The 17,998-nt window shown below is 42.4% G+C and overlaps 1 protein-coding gene across 1 annotated transcript; it reads left to right on the plus strand.

Annotated features, from left to right (window-relative positions):
• Nucleotides 1-5,588: 5,588 nt before the first annotated feature.
• Nucleotides 5,589-17,925, plus strand: LOC308134768 (endothelin receptor type B-like). Its single transcript, XM_080502556.1, has 8 exons — nucleotides 5,589-5,764; nucleotides 10,883-11,366; nucleotides 12,492-12,604; nucleotides 12,691-12,895; nucleotides 15,085-15,234; nucleotides 15,322-15,455; nucleotides 15,547-15,655; nucleotides 15,734-17,925. Exons 2-8 carry the CDS (start codon nucleotides 10,980-10,982, stop codon nucleotides 15,872-15,874), a joined length of 1,239 nt encoding a protein of 412 aa, XP_080358682.1. The 5' UTR covers nucleotides 5,589-5,764; nucleotides 10,883-10,979; the 3' UTR covers nucleotides 15,875-17,925.
• Nucleotides 17,926-17,998: the final 73 nt, after the last annotated feature.

Here is a 17,998-nt window from a genome sequence, read left to right on the forward strand (position 1 = left end):
CATAATTGAGAACTGCATTTTCAGTGATTTATTGAACATTTATTCAATTACTCACACCAGGCTGGCTTTGCCTGTAAAATTATATCAGAATGTGTTTTTTTAAAAATATCACGAGGGATCTAGCTGAAATCGGCAAAATTGAAGTTACAGAAATTCAACATGATATTGATCATATTTTATTTGTATAGGCATGGACACTGCTTTTAATGTGATTTGGGATGGCACACAGTCAGCCCACTGTGACTGGCATACAAAGCGCTTTATGTTTTGTCATATATTTGTACAATTTATTTTAAACCGCTGTCAATGAGGCTTTCACTGAAACAGCCAGTGGTGGTTCCGTTGTTAAAATCTAATGCAGTGTGACCAAGAATTGCAAAGATCCCAAAGATATTTATACAAAATCCTAAATACCAAATATTTGAGGTTTTGTGGGGGGAAATGTGTGTCAAAGCTGAAAACAGTTGGGACTTGTAACTGGTTCGCGTAGCTTGTTCTGACATCAGAGAAAAGCGTGGCTTTTGTTTTCCACGTTTTAAGTGCGAGGATTTAAAAAGGTCAAACTTAAGTGATCAGCAAAAACAAAGACGGTTCATTTAGTGTCTGGTTTGAACGTAGAGCTGTCTGTTAAAACCTCATTTCTGTCTCTTTAAAGCTGAGAGAGAAACACGAAGTGTGCCTGTGTGGTGAGCAGAAGAAACAAAGTGCTTTTCAGACGTGCGTATGTGTGTGTTTTGCATTACTTTGAGTGAAGAAATGTGGTAACTTTTGGGGCTCGCATGGGAGGAGGGATGGAGGTGTGTTGCAGTGATGATAACGCAGGATCTTCAAAAGTCTGAGGGCGACATGCTCCAGGAGCCATGTCGTGCAGAAACAAGCATAAAATGCAAGAACCATTTGTCAAGGTTCTCCCACTGGATGTCAGCCATGTCTCAGTTCAGGGCCAAAGAGTGGAGTCATTGTTTGCTCCTCACTATCTTCAACAACTAAAGTTGGGCGACCAACAAAAGTTAGCCGAGAAGGTTGTCTTTCTTTCGTCTGAGTGTTTTTATTTATTTATTTATTGGTTTGTATGTATGTATTTTACCAACGTTTCACAATCCAAATTGCTTGAAATCATCAGGGGCGATTTGTCTCTTTTGACTCATGGAGGAGATCAAATAAGATCAGCATCAGTTGCCATGGAGACACTCCCTGCTCACTGTTTCACACAGTGATATAACTACCTGACCTCCCCAGTGAGCATCGGCATGCGCTAATGGCCATCGTGCCAGCAATGCTAACTTGGTTCCACAAACAAATGTGGCGTTGGCGAAGGTCTGCGCTCCACTGAGTGCCTGTTCTGGTTATTACACTTTCACACGTCGTTGAGGGAAAAACACAATTTTTTTTTTTAAGCCTCTATAATGGATTAGTGCAGCGCAACATTAAAGTTTGGTGTCTTTGTTAGGGAAAGGAGTAGAAAGAGGTCTAATAGTACTTGTCAAGCTGCCAAGGCTGCAGAGCACAATTAAGGGACAATGTTGTGTTCTCTCTGGCACACACACACACACACACACACACACACACACACACACACACACACACACACACACACACACACACACACACACACACACACACACACACACACACACACACACTTTCATGCATTGTTCTCATCCGAACTCAAGCCTCTCAGCTTCACATTGTTGGCTTCATGCCTGCCCTCAACCTTAATCCGATTCTCAACCAGGACCTCAGAAATGACAAGCCGCCTCATTAGGACTGGACCTCAGTTTCCATGACGACTATGGTTTCTGACGAAGCTGGTGTTTTTACCAAGGGAATGTCCCAGACACACACACACACACACACACACACAATCACATATTGACCTTTTTAAGTCTCTATTTCAACTATATACCCATTGATATTTTGACGAAAAATAAACTAAACATTAACTGTGATGGATTTTCCCCACCATTTGTACACTCATGTAGTATCACCACCAATGATTTAGTATGATCATAGTTTTGAGAGGATGAACCTGCTGACCGATGATCTTTTATTAAAACCCCATCAGTATTCTATATAAATCTCATACCACTTGTTGGCCAGATTTCCATTTGGCTCCACTGCATCTTGTGAGTTAAAAGAAAAACATCCGCTTCGAATATCCTACCAGATCATGCATAAAAGAAAATAATTTACAAGGACAAACAGAGCAACCAAAGAGAACAAATGTCACATTTAAATGTAACAAACATTGAAACGATAAAAAAACCCACATTATAGAACACATATAAATCATACAGCAATAAGGAATGCCTAGCAAAAGCAAAGAGAAGCAAAGCAGCTCCACACGCCAATGGAATCTGCCTTCAGACCATTCACCATATTTATAAAATTCCTCATCAAGATAGGTTCAATAATTCAGTAATGAGCGCAGACAACAATTGCTGGTTTTGAAGAAAATATTCCCACACAAGGTAAAAGGGGATCAGGCCAAGGATGGATTCATAAATAAAATTGTATCGGTGTGCGAGTCAACATGGCCATGGAGTGACGCTGAACTCTAGCGTGTACGATGCAATATTGGCTAAGAGCTTTGTAGCCTGTGACAAACCTCAAAGAGCCATGGTACACAGTGTCCAGGCAAAGCAAGCATTGGGCAGGGGTTTGAATACACAGAAGGCCACCATAGTCATGCAATGGGATGAAGGTTGCCCCTACCAATTTCTTCTTCATCGGAATAACAGGACTTTGTTTCGAAAGAAACACAGCTTGAGCCGAACCTTCTTTACTAAGGTTTCAACATGAGGACTAAAAGTTAAATGTTCTTCAATTAAAATGCCTAAATACCGTCTGGTGTCTGGTTCAGACTTCTCTGTTTGGGCTTTTGTAAGCCTGGTAAGTCTGAAGTGCCCCAAGTTATTTATCTTATTGCGAGGCTGGACTGGCGGCAGTGCTTTATGAGCCTGGCCTGGACTGGACCCATCAAAGAGAGGTAAACGAATGCAGAGATAGTAAAACACACACAGACAGACAGACAGACAGACAGACACACAGACACACACACACTCACACAGGTGCAGAGGAATGCATCACTGAGTGTCTAAAATGGTGATAATGCCTGTTAATGGTTTAATAATATGAGACTGTGCTAATGACAATAATGATGCACCCGGAATAGACGCCTCCCAAAATAGAGCAGGAGATGGGTGTCATTACATGGACTCCACAGAAAGGTCCTTTGTTTGGTGTGAGAGCGAGCATGTGTGTATGTGTTTCTGCATGCGGGGCACACACCCTTTGGGGTAGTGGATAGTCCGTAACACAAGAGGGTTCACAAAGAGAAGCTGCCTTTTGCCGGCAGAGCCAGGAGCCTGTGAGGGCAAACGGACAATGAGCGAGGTCGGGCATGTTGTGGGAACAGAGTCACAGCACAGTCTGAAACACCATTTGCAAAACAATGTAATGCAGCAGCACCCACACGTTTTTTTTTTCCCTCCTTCCAATCTTTCATTCGTTTTTAAACAGCGATGCAGAGAATGGCAACTGATCCCATGTTTGTGTGTCTGGCTTCTTTGTTTACTTATGCAAGGTGCATCTGGAAGGAGATGTGAAAGCAGCTGTTCATAAGAAAGAAAAAAAAAAAGTTCCCACTGCTGATGTCTGTGTCATCGCTTTATCTTCGGTGCTGCTTTATTCAACTTGGCGCTGGCGGTGGGAGCTCATCCCTGCTGACACTGGCTGAGGGCAAACATAAAGAGACAGCCATCCATATGCACATGGCCACTTTACAGGCTTCCATTCATGTAATACACATGTGTTTCCTCTGACTGTGGAATGAAACCAGACCACTCAAAGAAAACCCATACATGCACAGAGGGAGCAAGGAAAACTACACGCACACACACACACACACAAATAAAAGCCCCGAAGCACAGAACTAGACCAATTGATGGCAACACTCCAAGTGACATCCTTTATACAGAATGTACACACATGCAGTGTGTTGCACAAGTAGCCCCAGTCCTTGTTGAAGGAGGTTGTTTTATTTTAAACATATTACAACAAACACAGATCTTCTGTTCAAGTCATCTGAACGAGTATTTGTTTGAGGTTGTCTAAGTCTGCTTCAAAATAGATTTGGAGCCAATTCGAAGCCTGGCTGCTGGTTTTACATGTTGGATATTGAGCATTATCTCAAACAAGCATGGAACTTTTGTTCATGCTCTATCTTCAAAAAGCCATCAGGCAAAAAGTAATTGCCCCACAGTAAACTTGTATGCGACAATGTAAAATGGATAGAAGAGCGTTAGCGCCACTGCAGCTTAAAATGGGTTCAGTCACAACTTCTTTTAATAGGCGCGTGTTCTTTAAAAGATATTGTTTCTATTGTGAGCTGATCATTATGAAAAGCTGCTTTCAGTGTGGATTAGTTCAGCTCGATTGACACAGTAATGTTGATGATAAAGCACAACCTTCACCACCAAAAGAGCCTTTTGAACCAAATTCTACTGAAATAAAACATGACTGGTGCAGCTCATAAAGCTGTATACTGGTGTACCTTTGAAGTGCCTTATTTTACAATGGTAAACATTGTATTCCATTCCTAGCACTTTCTGGTGGCTTTAAAAAAAAAAAAAATTATTTCTTTCTTTCTTTCTTTCTTTCTTTCTTTCTTTCTTTCTTTATGTATTTTCTTTTTGTTATTTTAGCTTTCTGTACCATTGTGTCGATATCCCCAATTTTCCCCAATGCTTTAGCAATTCTAACCATTTCAGAAAGTTTAACTCAGCTTTTAACAGCATTTTTACCTTTTGGCTGTTGAATATTTCTTTCTTTCTTTCTTTCTTTCTTTCTTTCTTTCTTTCTTTCTTTCTTTCTTTCTTTCTTTCTTTCTTTCTTTCTTATTTTATTTATTTTAGCTTTTGGGGGAATCTTTTGGGCATTTTGTTTGTTTTATAACCTTTCTATTTGATCTTTTTGCGTCTCTTTTTTTCCAGATTCCAGCATTTTTCTAGCCAGTTTGCCTTGAAGTCAGGAGATAATGATGTATCAAATGAATACTATCTGCTTATGAACTTACAATTAAAGAAATATTCAACAAGAATGTATATGAAGATGCATAAATAAGTTATAGAGAGTCACAGCAGAAGGGCTAAAGAACCACACGTGGTCCAGACCTGCAGGTTGCAGATCCAACAGAATGCTGATAGAGAATAGTTTTGAAATAATTATCCAGGAGGAAGCAGGTGTCAGGGAGTATGTGGATGTTGTGTTCTGTTGGAAGGTCCTTCAAAGAAAAGCACAACGGTTCCCACGACACATGTCTTCTATCTCGTTCGCTCTCCTGAAGGGGAAACTTCCCTTTTATTTACAGCTGTGCACTATTTGTGCTTTATCGGCAGCAAGAACACGAGCTGGAGAGTTTTACGTTTTCGTGAAGAAAGGCAGACTTTTCTTCTTATTATATACTTGGAGTGCATCCTGGCTTCGGGGGAGGGAAGGGAGAGCGTGTGATTGGCTGCCTGTGCAGCCTCCCGGCTCGCTACTATAAAAAGTCGCTCCGGCAGACTGGGGCGCGCAGCGCGGCCAGAGCGGAGCGTCCTGGAGCACAGCTGGATACACAGGGAACTTTCACACTTTCACTCCAGGAGCTCACCAGGCGGGGGGGACGACACATATGGTGAAAGCATTTATGACCAGAGGAGGGAATCTGCTGGAATATTGATTGGAAAACTTTGGATTGATTGGATCACATAATCGCGATCTGGTAAGTGCGCACTGGTTTTGAATAGATTTTACGCACGGACATCCAACAAGCATACGATGAATTGATTATTGTATCGTATTTCGATTCAGTTTTCTTCCGAACCTCGTTGAATGTCTGCTACCTTCTCTAAAGGCTGTTTGGTCTCTGAGATGCTCCCGTACCACTTCACTCAGACACAATTGAGGCCCCCAGTTTGCTGGACCTTTGCACTTTGCACACACGTTCATTTTTTATGAGATACATGGGGTCACACATTAGTGCGCGCGCACACACAAACACACACACACACACACACATCAAGAACTCATCTGATCTGTTTTATCTTCCCACGGCCCCTGTCGTTTTAAGTTCAGAAAACTGTGAGGAAAACTATATTTAACCCCTTGATAATGACTGTACATGGAGGTCATAAACCTGGTCCATAAAGGACATGGCACGTAAACATCTTTTGAGCTTTGCATATTTAGCTGTTGCATCATAAAGTCATGACGCTGTGTTTGTGTTTAAAGTGGTTCAAAGAGGTGAGACATCAATTGTGTGCACAAACCAGGCGAAACAGTTACTTTCAACAAACACCCCATAAAGCTCTCCATGAAGACAACAGGATGTATAATTGCGTCAAACTCAATTACGTTTTGCAGGTTTTTTTCTCTTTTTTTCTTTCTCTCAGCTGACCAGTGATGAGACCAGTGATAAGATCTTTGAGATATTTGTGCACACTGCTGCAGGCCAAAGCGACATCTTTTAGCTCTTGTGGGATTAGTTGGGAATACTTTTGATGAAAGTTTTAAAAGGCCTGATAAAAATTGATGAGGAAAAAATGCTCGCTGCAGCAATTTAATTAAGTTTATTTTTAAGGTAAACCCTGCACAGGTGGCCAGTTTATCGCTGGGCAAACACAGATGTGCAAGAGACAGACAGTCACACACTCACATTTACACATGCGTGTAATTTTAGAGTCACCAGAGACCACAAATGCATGTTTTTTTCACTCTGGGAGGAAATCTTTACACACAAACTGTGAGAACATGCAAACTTTAGAAATGCACCAAGCCAGGGATATTCTGGCTCGGAGGCAAGAGTGCTAATCACTACATTACCTGCAACCTGGCTTTTAGGTTTTCTAGCCATGAAAAACACATTTTGAAGAGGTTTGGAGTACATATGTGGATTGTTTCCTTGGTATGTGTTCAGTGGTGTTCAAATGATTTAGGTAGTTCATGAAAACTTGGATTTTTTAAGTTGTTTTTTTTTGTTTGTTTCACTTCCTGCAAATTTAGCAGAATCCAGCTTGTGATTTTGCAAATAATGTTAAACCTAAAGTTTGTTTGGCCGACAGGGCGGAGGGGATCCAACCTTCTCCTACCATCATGCCACTGGCTGACTCTTGCCCTCTCGGGGCTCATTGGACCTCATCTCTCATCTCTCACTCTTCCGCCCTTCCGCTGCTTTCCTTCGCCTCTCATTGTGTTTCGACACAAAAACTTATATCAGCTGTCAGTTTTCTCAATCTTGGGAGTTTTGTTTCTTCCTGCACTACTGTGTTTTTTTTTCCTTCTCTCCACAGTTTCAACACCACCCCTCCCCTTTCCACACACAAGCACCAAGCACCCCCCCACCCCACCCCCTTCACATTTATACTCTCCCTGCCAACTCTATGGCTTCCTCCTCCTAAGATGTGGAGCCAGCAGAGCGACAAGATCAGAGATGTATTCCTTTTAAGCAAAACCTATTAGATTAGGAGGATCAGTCCAATTAAAACTCAGCTTCCCAGTAAAATCACAAAACCCTGCTCGAACCCAGCTTAATGAGCTTTTATGACGTACTCCACAATGGCATCATTCACATGATGGAGGGTTTGTGTATGGACGACGGCCAGAAATTTTCAAAACTGATTTCTTGTGATATGTGAGTTCATCCATGTGATTTTCGGTCTTTGTGTGCATGAACAGAGCGAGCCAGTGTTTTGCAGCCAAGCTCGGCCACAAACAGCAGTTGTCATTAAGACTGTGGGTTCACGAGTGTTGCGCTTCTTTGGTGTTTCCGAGTGTGTCTGCGTGCAATTTCCCCAAATGCCAGGCGGATCATAAAATGTAAACTGAGCATCGGTCCACAAAACTTTCCGAACCATCATGTGAAGAGGTTTGCACATCTGCTCGTAGGTGGCGATCGTATCTTTTGTGGGATAGTGAACCTTCATTGTGTGCCTCAGTAGTCAATCAGCCCATTCATCGTGGGGGGGGGGGGACCCCCAGGCAAGTCTGGGGGTACACATGATTCTGGAGAGTCACAGAGCCAAGCTAGTGTCCTCTGTCAGAGAAAAATAGGATGTCTGTCTCTCTCTCTCTCTCTCTCACACACACACACACACACACACACACACTAGGCCCCGTTATCACTGTCCTCATTATTTGTTCCTCCACCACTTCTGCTGTGTTTTATAGTGTTTTTGCTTCTTTGTACAAACCCCTCTCACTGCTGAATTGCTGTGCTTTCAGCACACTGTTAATGTTCCTGTTTTATTTGTGTTTTCATTCCTCACATAAAACTCCAACGGATTGTTTTTATAACAGACACTTAGAGCCCAATCTATTCATTAAGGAGTCGATGTCCTGTTTGATGTCTGAATTAGCGCTCCGGTGCAGAAGGAATAGAGCTGAATTTGATCATTGGTGTGTGGATGTTTTACATTTCACTTGATGACAAACACATTGTTTTCAACTGATTAACTGGGCTGCTTTGTTTTATTAGTGACAATATTTAATTCAAAGGTCTTGTTTTTTTTTTTTTTTTACAATTCCACAATTACTGTTGACAATTCTGCACAACTTTATAGTACAAACAATTAGAGGATCAATGAACTGCAACTGAAACTAAATGTCAATCTGTGGATTGTTTTTCACAGTTTCTCAGAGAACTTTACACTGGTAGTTAAAACTATCTATTCACACACACACACACACACACACACACACACACACACACACACACACACACACACACACACACACACACACACACACACACACACACACACACACACACACACACACACACAAAAGGAGTCTCTGCTTTGGAACTGTGCCTCTGGAGGGACTGCTTCTTTTGCCACACATGGCCCCTTGTCGTTTAAGTTCAGAAAACTGTGAGGAAAACTATATTTAACACCTTGATAGTGACCCTACACGGAGGTCATAAACCTGGTTCCGAAACGGCATGGCATGTAAACATCTTTTGAGCTTTGCATATGTAGCTGTTTCATCATTAAAAAAAAAAAAGACTTGTTTACATTTGGAGTGGTTCAGCTGCAGGCCAAAGCGACATCTTTTAGCTCTTGTGGGATTAGTTGGGAATACTTTTGTTGAAAGTTTTAAAAGGCCTGATTAAAAATCTATGTAATGTTGTGAAGGACCTTGAATGCTCACTGCAGCAATTTAATTAAGTTTATTTTTAATGTAAACCCTGCACAGGTGGCCAGTTTATCGCTGGGCAAACACAGATGTGCAAGAGACAGACAGTCACACACTCACATTTACACATGCGTGTAATTTTAGGGTCACCAGAGACCACAAATGCATGTTTTTTTCACTCTGGGAGGAAATTGTTACACACAAACTGTGAGAACATGCAAATTTTAGAAATGCACCAAGGCTTCCCAAACCAGGGGTATTCTGGCTCGGAGGCAAGTGTGCTAACCACTACACCACTGTGCAACCTGGCTTTTAGGTTTTCTAGCCATGGAATTAAAAAGAAGAAAGAAAAACACATTTTGAAGAGGTTTGGAGTACATGTGTGGATTGTTTCCTTGGTATTTGTGCAGTGGTGTTCAAATGATTTAGATAGTTTATTAAAACTTGGGTTTTTTTTTAGGGGTTATTTTGTTTCACTTCCTGCAAATTTAGCAGAATCCAGCTTGTGATCTTGCAAATAATGTAAAACCTAAAGTTTGTTTGGCCGACAGGGCGGAGGGGATCCAACCTCTTAACATCTTCCTGTCATCTTTATCTTCTTCTCCTACCATCATGTCACTAGCTGACTCTTGTTAGTTATATTTTAGACTGACTGATTGATAACAGGTGATTCAGGATCACCAGGTCACCCCATATATATGTTTCTGGACTAACTGTGGAAGAACAATGCATACTCCTCAGAGAAAAACCTGGCCTGAATTCAAATCTGTCTCTTTACCATCACATTATTGTGAGAGAATAAACAGCCCCATACATACACACATCTACACATTTTCTTTTTCATAAGGAACCTTACTTTTGCATGTGCGAGTTATGCATATAGAGTCATGAATAGAGTTGCGCAACTCTAATATACAATTTCTCAGTATAGGCTATAATAACTGATTTCACACATTATTTCTATTCATAACTCCATGTACATAATATTTTAACTGGATGCCTTCAGTTCATTGAAAAACGAAAGTTAAAATGTCGCAATTTATTGTGCGTGGGACTTGGAAATTGTTTGCAAATTTCACAACAGTCCAATAGATATTGAGATATCACACATTCCCAGAGAAACATAAAATCCCTTTGAACTTCATCTTAAAAACAACATTCATCTGGAAATCATGACATTAACATTGCAATTCCCATGTTACGTAATTCATGGAGTAGAAGAAAACTCTGACATGTTTCTGGAGCTCTTTTAAAGCAACCAAAGTGATTTTTTTTTTTTTTTAAAGGATATCTTCATTCTGATCAGAGGCGAAAGATTAATTCTCCAGAGGTCAAAATGTCCCCTCAGTTATCAGTATGAATTTAACAAATACAGTATGCGGTATTACATAAGCAGTATGAAACATGGTTTTGTCGAGTGATTATATTGATTTGCAGATTTTGCCTTAAGGTGTGTATTCAAGGTGTAAAATTTAAAGAATTAAATCAAAGCACTCTATTCTCATTTGATTCAGATCTTCTCAGTGATGACCTGTACAGGACAATCAAAGGGCAAATCTAAGTTTCTCTTCGTGGCCATAAAATGCCCAGGTCTCATCCGAACCTTAAGTGTTGTTTCTTGACCCACTCTGGTTTTATTCTCACAGTGCCTCTTCACAAACTCTTTCTTTACAGCCTAACATGGTGGTCGCTGTTTCCTTCTCCTCAGAACCATTTTGGACCAACGCTGCCAGGCCCGGAGCAAAGTCCAGTGTGTGGAATAGGTGTGTGAGCTCTGGAGCGAGGATTCATCTTGCTGTGTCAGCATGAGGGTCGTAGCGCTGCTGTGCCTGTTGGTGGTTGCTGCCAAGGCCTCCAGGTTCGTCCGGGACTCGCAGGGTGGCGCCGAACCTTTCGAACCACTCAGGAGAAATGCGTCCTCCCTGCTCCCGCCCCCCCCACAGCCCGGGAGGCCCCGCAGCTCATTCCCGCCCATGTGCATAAAGCCGACGGAGATCAAGCACGCCTTCAAGTATGTGAACACGGTCATATCCTGCCTGATTTTTGTGGTGGGGATCATCGGAAACTCGACGCTGCTCCGGATCATATATAAGAACAAGTGCATGAGGAACGGACCCAACGTCCTGATTGGGAGCCTGGCTCTGGGAGACCTGCTTTATATTATCATCGCTATCCCCATCAATGTGTACAAGGTAACCCTGCTTAACTTTTCTTTTGTTTATCGTACGGGTCCGGTGGTGTCTGCCTGGAGCAAAACATTTTTGGGACCTCACAACAAAGAGACATTCTCACGTTGAAGCTTCAGATCTAAGTGATTTCTCCATTTCGCTCATTTTAAAAAAGTTGGCGTTTTGTCTGACTGTCATAAAGTGTTTCATAAAGTAAAATTTTCACCATTTCATATCACAGTCTGATTGCGCCTTTGCAATATCCTGTGGCTGAGATCTGGTTTACTTAAAAGTTTATTGCTGTGGTCCTTCACTACATCCAGCCGCTCCTGTGAAGTTTGGTTCATTTCTTTTTCCACATTACATTGTGCAGGCTTTTCCACCTTGACAACACACAATCCCTCCAAGTAAAAAAGAAGCAGATGCGAAGAGGTTTGTTGGTATTATGAGAGATATGGTTTTTATTTGGTTGTCTTTTGTGTGTGAAGATGAAACCTTCGGAGGCCTGCGGTGTCAGGGTAAAATTGAGAAAGGCTCCGAAACTCAAGCAAAAAAACTCAAATAAACTTGTTTTCTTTTTCCAGTCTAACTGGATTCCCTTTGATCCAATCAGGCTGGAAGGCTCCCTCACCTCATCCAAGAGAGTCTGACAAACCACCATCCTGACTGAGATTTTCTTTGTATTAAAGGTCCCACATCCTCAAACTGTATACTGATGTTAATCCCCAGCTAATGCTCGCCATGAGGAGAGTATTATGAAGCATTTCAACAAGATAAACACATTTAATCACAAACATTTGGAAGTTGGATGGTTTTATATAATCTGACTGCTTCGAGCCACCAGAGACAACACCTTCGGCATGTGTAAATAGCTGAAAAACATAAAGGTCTTCCTGAGAATGAAATACACAGACTGTTTAGTTAAACGTACCCCACCTCGGCCCTGAACAGAATATATTCCCCCTGAGAGGAAGACCTTGTCAGTGAGGAGGGACCCTCCGTCTTCAGATCTGTTATTAACAGCAATGGACACGGGGAAGTGTGGGACCTCGAAATGAACCTCAGGAGCGTCTGTGTGTGTTTAAACAGGTGATCCTTTTTCAACTTGCCCTCATTAGAGAATCTTCACAAACCTGTTTTCCTTCGCAGCTGATAGCTGAGGACTGGCCGTTCGGTGTGTACGTCTGCAAGCTGATGCCATTCATCCAGAAGGCCTCTGTGGGGATCACCGTGCTCAGCCTGTGCGCTCTCAGCATCGACCGGTGAGCCCACCGCCTCTCCGCCTACACAGCAGAAACAGCTACTCTAACTCAGCTGACGCCTCCGTGTTTGTGTTTTGTGCGTGCAGCTACCACGCAGTGACGTCATGGAGCAGGGTGAAGGGGATGGGGATCCCCCTGTGGAAAGCAGTGGAGGTGACTCTCATCTGGCTGGCTGCCGTGGTGCTGGCGGTGCCCGAGGCGCTGGCGTTCGATATGTTGGAGATGCCCTACAGAGGGAACAAGCTGCGGGTGTGCCTGCTGCATCCAGAGCAGACCACCAGCTTCATGAAGGTGGGCATGTATTGAGATGTGTAGCCTGTCACAAGCAGCAGAGGAAGAATTGGGTTCTACTGTTTCACAATTCACCACAATGGTGGTGAATAATGGGGGGGGTTAAAGTGGGCATGTCTGGTACTCACGGCATAGAAAAACCACCTACTGTACTACTACAGAAAATAGAATCCAGGCTATAGACAGGATTTACATAAAAGTATGCAGTATGAAAATTCCATTTAATTCTTAGTATACTATATCATACTTAGCTGGGTTTTGGTTGGGATGGTTAACAGCAAATGGAGCAATGTGCAACACATTACTGGAAGTTGCTCTGAATAAATGTTATTTCCACACATTTAATTTGTTTTACTAAGTTGAGTCACACACCCACGCTAGCTGCAAGCACTTTTTAGTTTGGTATTCAGCAATAAATCCATCCAAAAAGCAAAAAAGAAAATTGTTTCACGCTCTTTACAAACAATTATCTGAATATTTTTTTGGCTGCATGTGTGTACATTGTGACCAAACCAGTATCGATGGTTATTATATGCAGTTTCATTTTGCTGAAAGTTCTATCCATGAGTACATCTAATTTCTGCATTCCATCAATACATCTTCGATATCCCATTCTCGAGTTGAGGATCACGGTTCACTGAAGCTGATCTCAGGGATCATCCTGGACAGGTCATCGCACCATACATATATACATACATACATACATCTTTGACCACAACCACTCACCAGGGTCATAATGTCACTGCATCATGTGGCATATCAGAGGATAGGGAATTGAAACGTGAACATTTTGGCATTGGTTTCACATGAAGCAGATTAAAACTGACCGTGTTGTGGAAAATACATTTTTGACCTTTTCATGACATAGACCTTGACCCTTGACCCAATCGATCTCAAAATCTAATTGAACCAAAAATACATACATACATACATACAATGCACGCCGACGAACGTACAACCTTTTCCCTACTTTTTATTGGTGAAGTCAACCCTCACACACACACACACACACACACACACACACACACACACACACACACACACACACACACACACACACACAATATACATATCAATGATGGTGATTGTATATCAGGGTAGAAGTGGGGGGAAAACTACCAGAATTACTGTTTTTCTTCAATTAGTCAATTGAATTGAGTATCAGTATTGGACTGAGTATCAGGTTGAAATACAGTTTCAAAAACAAGCCGACAACTCTAATTGGAATTTCGAAATACCAATTTAAAGAGAGTCCTGTATATGCTTTCCCCGATACATCTCTACAATATAGTGAACCACTTGTTCAGCATTGATATTGACACTTTGCATCGGAATTTAGAACCAAAACAAATTAATCGGGACATCTGCCGGCCTCCGCGTAAAAAGGCTCAGACGAGGATGAAAATAAATGCATTGAATTCCTGGTGGAAATATGTGAGGGTATAGCACATAAATGACTGACTTTAACATGAGGCCAAACACTAAACAGCTGGGTGGTTAATGCAAAATGTGTGCAGAACAACCTCGACTTGGAAGTGTGTTCCATCGATTGAAAAATCTCTAATGAGGAATATGATGTTGTTTCAGTGACACATGGTCAGAATTATCCTGCACGTTGATTGAAATGTGTTTTGTATGAAAAGGGTGGATTTTTGTTGGGTTTTTTTCACGCACCTGATGTCAAAAGCCTGGTTCACTTTGAAGCGAAGCAAATACAATGCGGTACAATTAGAGCTGTACTTTAATCAGGCTCTCTCTTCTTCTTTTTCCGGCGCCATGTCGTGAGATCAAAATACACAATAACACATGCAAATCTTTCAAACGGGACTGTTTCTCCAAACATTCACACTGAATCCACAACGCAAGACCTGGATCACAAAGATGTGTGCCTCTCTAAAGTCAGAGGCAAGAAACCGAAGGAGACAGATTAAATCAAGCATGAAATTCTGTGGAGTTTTTTTTAACGTGAAAGACTTAAAACGGGGAATGTCTTTAATTTAGCAAACTGCAAATGGCCTCGAAAGAAAGAATTTGTTCTGTAACAAAACAATAGTATGCCGAATGTAACCGGAAGGGAATGCAGACGTACTGTGGGAGAAAAGATCCATAATACTGGATGATTGTTGTGTTTACACCGTGCTGCATGTTTTGTTTCCGGCTGAGGTTTATTTTTGTTTCTCTCCTCCCAGTTCTACCAGGAGGCCAAAGATTGGTGGTTGTTTGGTTTCTATTTCTGCTTCCCGCTGGCCTGCACAGGAATCTTCTACACTTTAATGTCCTGCGAGATGCTCAGTCGGAAAAAAGGAATGCGCATCGCCCTCAACGATCACATGAAACAGGTATGCACGCCGATTCAGAGGCGGTGCATCGAAATGATCCGAGAGGGAGATCACCGCTCACTGTCTGTATGTGTTTGTTCGTTGCAGCGGAGGGAGGTGGCGAAGACGGTGTTCTGCCTGGTGTTGATCTTCGCTTTCTGCTGGCTGCCGCTTCACCTCAGCCGCATTCTGAAAAAAACAGTCTATGACGAAAATGACCCCAACCGCTGTGAACTGCTCAGGTACGTGGAACTGCCATAAAGAAGCTCATTGTTCTCCACCCTCTGTGATTTCCTTTGGCCTTTATTGTAAATTTTGCCCTTTCATTGCCAGTTTCCTGTTAGTGATGGATTATATTGGGATCAACATGGCTTCCCTAAACTCCTGCATTAACCCCATCGCCCTCTACTTTGTCAGCCAGAAGTTCAAAAACTGTTTCCAGGTAAGAGGGAAGAAACATTATGTTATTTCGCAGTACAGTCGACAAAATACTAACACATGTATATCTGTGTGTGCGTAGTCGTGCCTGTGTTGCTGGTGCTACCGAACGTCTCCACTGGACGAGCGAGGCTCCGGAGGACGCTGGAAGGGTTCTTGCCACGGGAACGGCCTCGACCGCTCCAGCTCCCGTTCCAGTCAGAAATATACCAGCTCTTCATAATCACCAACACAGTCATTTACACAGTTCCTCTGCCACACTGAACGCTCCCATCACCTCCAGTCAGGGAGAAACGGCTGCACCTCTGCCATCACACTCAGATGTGAGTCAGCAGGGCGGAATGAAGCGGGGGGGGGGGGGGACTCATTCCCACAGGGCTCACCGAAAGGCTCAGAGATCAATCTGACGAACGACACAACAGGACTGTACCCGCTCAAGGCTGAAATACTAAATGTAAAAGCTACGACGAAAGCAATAACATGCAAACTAGTTAACGGTCTTCACGTTCAGGTCTTAAAGGTTCCCCCGAAGACTAATATGGCAAATACACTCATGAAGTATGTTTATTCAAGCATTTTGTAATTTATGTACAGTATTATTTACATGTAGATTGCAAAGCAAGTATATCTAGCCTTCGGTGCTTCATGGATAAAGAAGCACTAATAAGTACAACCTGTTTCAGCTTTATTAGCCCCTTTTACACTGCCAGTTTGTTGTGGGGCTTTTGTGTGTTTGTTCTGCCGTAAAGCCTCTATGAAGAGCTTCGGGGGTGGATGTCGTTCTGCCTCTGTTGCACCTCTATGACGGCATTGGGAGTAGTTGCAGAAGAGAAACATAGTTAAGACAACTGTGAGACTCGGCCACACACACACACACATAAACACACATGAACATGAAAACGTACACACACACACACACACACACACACACACACACACACACACACACACACACACACACACACACACACACACACACACACTCATGCTGCTTTTCTTCGCTTGTGGGAAGTTGGATTTGCTGTTTCAAATCACACTCCCGATTGCTTTATTTTGCATTTCCTCCGCTCGGCAAAAAAATCAGTGGAGATCCCGTGTGGAGACGGGGCAAAGCCTCCGTGTCGGCGGCGCCGACGCAGCTGGATCGAGGAAAGCTGCGAGTCATTTTCACAAAGGGCCTCTTAACGCCAGAGTTCTCCATAATAAAAATGCCTCCACGGTTCCGAGACGCGCTGTCGAATATCTGACAATCAAATGCGTGACGAAACAGCTCAATGCCCGTTCACCAGGCTGACATCACAACCCCGAGGGAAACGGGCCCCACCGTGCGCCTCACCGTCATGTGGCGAGCCGAGCATTGGAAATTGTTTTTCTGGAAATCATCACCGGTCCGAGTCATGTGCGGGGCAGCTGTTGTCCCGAGAACTCTGACAAACACCAGATGATTCTCATCATGCTAAATACGCAGGGGAGGCCATTTGTACAACTCTTATCAGTGCAGTCCTTCTGCAAGTGTTCCTGATGTCTTTCATTGTGGATAAAGCTTATATTTTTCTAAGATAATGTGTCAAAACACACAAAAAAATGTCCATAACCTTTCCGCGCAAGGTGCGCTTTTAAAATCTCAAAATGTTTAGCCTCTGTCAGGGAGCGGTGACGTGACAAAGATTTAAAAGCCGCTGCTTTCGAGAGCCGCCAAAGAAACTATAGCCGAAGGCTTCTTTTAGTAGGAATTGTATTTTGTGAGCACAAGGAAATAAAATGCTTTTGTGATATCTTTTAACAAATTACCCTGAGAAAAACACATCGGATATGGATTAGTGTAATTTGCATGTTACGATTTCAAACTGAATAAATCTATTTTACCTGCTGCCTTTGTCATTGTTTGGTTGGTGTGTTTTGCTGATAGAAATTCTTTCTGTGCTTCTTCACAAAGTGTCACGATGGATTTACTGACACTGAAGACTGAAACGGAGGAGATTTCTATTGCTATTTGTTAATGTCCTGGACACAAGAACTCTTGTATCCCTGTGTATTAGTTTTCATGTATAACTATCAGTTAGATACGCTGGCCACTATATATATTTAGTGTGTGATTATTTTACTGAGGCTTCTGCAGTTCTGCTGTGAGGAACCTCCAAGTAAAAACTGTAGCAGTCAACTTTCTGTCAAAAAGCTAATCAAATGTGAATTATTTACCTTTGTGTTGTAAACTACACTCATACTATACTTATCTGTTTGGAGAATACAGTAATAAATATTATTTTATAGCGATTCTGTTGTTTGCCTGGTTTTGGAGCCAATGTAGATACAGCGTTTCAACCCTGGTCACTCGAGACGCAATCTC

Source organism: Blennius ocellaris (genome assembly GCF_963422515.1).
Source record: "Blennius ocellaris genome assembly, chromosome: 9".
NCBI classification, from domain to species: domain Eukaryota; kingdom Metazoa; phylum Chordata; class Actinopteri; order Blenniiformes; family Blenniidae; genus Blennius; species Blennius ocellaris.